Source organism: Benincasa hispida, chromosome 3, assembly GCF_027475165.1.
Source record: "Benincasa hispida cultivar pf3 chromosome 3, pf3_genome.v1.1, whole genome shotgun sequence".
NCBI classification, from domain to species: domain Eukaryota; kingdom Viridiplantae; phylum Streptophyta; class Magnoliopsida; order Cucurbitales; family Cucurbitaceae; genus Benincasa; species Benincasa hispida.
The window spans coordinates 24,466,696-24,470,925 of NC_143480.1; the positions used below are offsets into that span (position 1 = coordinate 24,466,696).

General features: G+C 33.3%; 1 protein-coding gene across 1 annotated transcript; it reads right to left on the reverse strand.

Annotated features, from left to right (window-relative positions):
* Positions 1-1,482: 1,482 nt before the first annotated feature.
* Positions 1,483-1,824, reverse strand: LOC120073484 (uncharacterized). The gene has a single exon (XM_039026329.2). The coding sequence runs from the start codon at positions 1,822-1,824 to the stop codon at positions 1,483-1,485; it is 342 nt and encodes a 113-aa protein (XP_038882257.2).
* Positions 1,825-4,230: the final 2,406 nt, after the last annotated feature.

Sequence of the window (4,230 nt, forward strand, 5' to 3'; positions counted from 1 at the left end):
GGTCTTTGCATCATTTATTAGAGACTGTTGATCATGGTGATACCCTTCGTTTTGGCTTGTTCTCACGGGTGTCATGCGAACATCCAAGTATGGTTCTGTGCCAATCTGAACTTTAACTCATGAATTTCAGAGGAGTTGTCTCTTATTTTCTTTTAATTTTCTTTCTCATTTTTCTCTTTTCACACAGTGTTGTTCTTGGAAACACACCTTTATTTTGGCTTGCTCCCACGGGTGTCATGCGAACATCTAACTATGAGCAGGTTCCTTTCACAACTTAACTTTTATCAGGTTGGGAATGTTTTTTAGATTTCCTTTTTTATTGTCACCGAAGGTAACGTATCCTCCATCTTTCTTTTCTAGGTATGTGAATTTTGTGTGGTCCCCAGTCATATGTTTTGAACATCCACTATTCAAGTACCACTTATTCTTTATGGATCTCAAACATACCTGAGAAAATTAATTCTCAAGATGTAACCTTAGGTACCCAAATTTGTTTGGGTCCTTGGTGGTTAGTTAACAAAAATTTAGGAATCCATCTCTTTTCATTCATAATATTGATTTTTCTTAAATTGCATGCATATGCTTTATGACCATGTTTTCCACATGCATGACAAATAATAGAACCTTCTTTGACAAAGTAGTTTGTAAATTTCTTTTGTTTTTGGTGAGGTTTATAACCTAAGCCACTTTATCAAATATGCATTGTTGCTTACCCATCATGATATCTAAATTCTTTTTCCCATTTGTAAACTTTAAAAGAGTAGCTGAAATATCTTCATTTTTATTTTCTAATAATTTATACTCTTCTTTTAAAGCATGCAAATTTGATTTAGATAAATCTAGATCTTTTCCTAATGTCTCATTTTTCTCTTTTAGATTATCTAGCTCAATAAATAAATTATTATTTTCAAGAGCTAATTTAGCATTTTTTCTTCCTAAGAGACATATATTTGCAACCTAGTTTTTCAAATTCAATTTTAACTTTATTATATGCGTCAATGAGCTCATCAAAAGTAAGGTTTTTAGGACTTACCTCATCGTCGTCGTCTCAAAAAGCCATACGCATAGATTTGCTACTTCTTCCTCGCTTTCAGATTCGCTTTCATCGCTTTCGTCCCAAGTAGCTTTCATGGCCTTCTTGCTCTTCTTTGAAATGGATTTTCTTTGAGGACAGTCCCACTTCACGTGTCCGGGCTTTTTGTATTCATAACAGATGATTGTATCTTTGTTGCTCTTTTCTCCTTTGCCTTCTTGATTGTTTACTTTCTTTGAGAAGTTCCATTTCCTAAAATGATTTTTGAACTTCTTGGTCAAGTAAGCGAACTCCTCATCATTTAATTCAGCTTCAGTTTCAGAGTCCTCTTGAACTTGAGTGAACTTTAATGCTAGGTTCTTCTTCTTTTTGACATCTTCTTCCACATTGGCCTTCATGATTATCTCATGTGTCATGAGAGATCCAACGAGCTCCTCTAGTGGAAGTTTTTAGAGGTCTTTTGCTTCTTGGATCATCGTCACCTTAGCTTCCCAACTCTTAGGCAATGATCTAAGAATTTTTCTCACATTTTCAGAGGTGGTATAAGATTTTCCTAATCCCTTCAAAGCATTAACAATATTTGTGAACCTAGTAAACATTTCAGATATAGTTTCATTTGCATCCATTTTAAACAATTCATAATTATGAACTAACATGCTAATCTTTGACTCTTTAACTTGATTAGTTCCTTCATGAGTTACTTCAGGCATATCCCAAATTTCTTTAGCAGAATTACGTGCAAAGACTCGATTAAACTCATCAAGACATAAAGCACAAAAAAGACAGTTCATGGCTTTAGTATTAATAGAAAACTTCTTTTTATCTTCTTCATTAAACTCTTTTTCTTCCTTAGGAATACCTTTATTATCAACTATCTTAGTAGGGATTAAAGGACCATTAAAAATAATTTCTCATAGATTATAGTCAATAAAAATCAAATAAATTCTCATCCTAGTTTTCCACCATGCATAATTATTTCCATTAAACAAAGGTGGCCTAGTGGTAGATTGACCTTCACCATACCCATTTATTCCAGTAGTTGCCATAAGCTCGAACAATTAAGTTTTTCGAAAAAGGAAGAGAATATAATAAATTTTTTTTAAAGATTTTTATAAAGAGAAATAATTTTCCAAAATTTAGATTTTAATCAAAAATATTTCAAAGATTAAGAAGCAAAGAAAAAAATAAGATTTTAATAACCAATTTTCAAAAAAAAAAATTCTAATGAAAACGGCTTTTAAAACTCAAATTTTCAAACTTTTTGCAAAAATTAGAAAAATTCCAGATTTAATAAGATTAAAAAAAACAAAATGTAAAATCAAAAAAAAATTATAAAACTTTTTTTAAATAAGAAAACCGAGCTACCCACTCTGATACCAATTGTAGGATCGCAACACTAGAGGGGTGTGAATAGGGTTGACTACCAATTTTTAAAAAATAATTTTATCTTCAAACAATGCTCAATAAAGTTAACCCACTAATTTGATTAAAGAAAATTTATGCAAGACAAAGCTTAAATCATGCAAGCTATGATAACTTCAAATTTAAAGACAAATTAATCAAGGATAAATTTAAATAATACACTAGAAATTAAATCATGCAATTAGGAAAGATTAAAAAAAAAATAACTAAGATGAGAAGCAAAAAATTGAAAACAAGAAATAAAAGAGAGAGGAAGAGAAAGCACCGAAAATTATATTGGTTCGGCAAATTGCCTACTCCACTCTCCAAGATTCCTTGGGTATTTCACTAAGTGATCCTCTTGCAGGTGAGGACCAAACCGACATACGACCTTCTTTTTCTTAGGCTAAAGAGAAACCTAAGATCCTTTTTACTGGTTCAAGATCAAACCAATTTCTTTTTCTCACAACCCAAGGTGTACCCACACCTTAATACAATTCCCAAAAGTTAAAAGAAAACCTCACAATATTACCTCTTGAAGACTAAATACACAAGTTGAGTACTCAAAAAAACTCACAAAAATAACTCTAGATCAATTTAGGAGCAAAAAGGACAAGAATTTGAGAGTAGAGAGAATTGAGAGCTTGAGACTTGATAGCTTTTTTTGGGGTGTGTGTCAATGAAGAGTAAAATCAAGTCGGATTTATAGGCGAGGGGGATAAATTTTGGCCATTGGATATGATTGCAAATGAAGGGTGGAGATTGAATAAAAATAGAAAAGTAAAGGATTTGTAATTAAGAGAGGAATTTTGAAAGATTGGAATTATTGAGATTTAGAGAATAAAAAGGATTTGAAGGATGAAAATTTAGGAAGGAAATCAAATTTGAAAAGGCTGAAAAATCTTAACCTGCACCACGTGTCGCCATACTATTGATCCGTGTGTCAATTAACGATTTCTCCTCCTTTAAAAATCAGCTGCTACTTGTCATTATCTCATTCATCCATGGTCGTCACGTCATCGCCACATCAGCAAAAAGTGACCGGTTGGAACACCACGTCAGCTGCCACGCCATCAATATTGATCGTTGGAGTGCCATGTCATCAATATTGACCGTTTATGTGCCACATCAGCAAGGTGCCACGTGTCCTTGCCACGTTGGATTTCCTCTCCAATCTTCTTTTGCTTATAACTTTCTCGTTTGAACTCCGATTTGAGCTATTCAAATTGCGTTGGAATCGTCTTTCTGAGCTCTACAAGATAATGACTCTGAAACACTGAAAATATTAGTACAAAAAATCTGAGTTTGTTATCATTAAAATACTTGGTTTGATTGAAGCCCTAAAGCTAACACTTAAACACTCTCTCCATTCACTTTGATATTTACCTACCCAAATGTCACCTGTAGGGGGGACAACCATGGTGCCTCGAGGCCGAGAGTAGATATCACGGTGTGAACTTTTAGGGAAAAACGTGTAGAGCAAAAATGAAGTACCATATACCCCATTTTCCTCCCATTGAGTGTTTTACCTAGGGTTAATTAACTTAGAAAAATCCGGCTATTGATTTGATCTTAGTGTTTGTTTAATTTGCTCAAAAACAACTCTTGTCTTTGATGATTAAACAATTTTGATTTAAGTCTCATTAAACTCTTTAATAGACTTTCATCAAATTTGCATGCATGTAACAAATCTATCTAATTCATTTTTCCAGGTAGGTTCCCAGGTAGGGGTGCGATATTTCCATCAATTTAAGTACCCCAGCCTAGTCAGAACCCGCCTTAGATAAAAGGTCCCT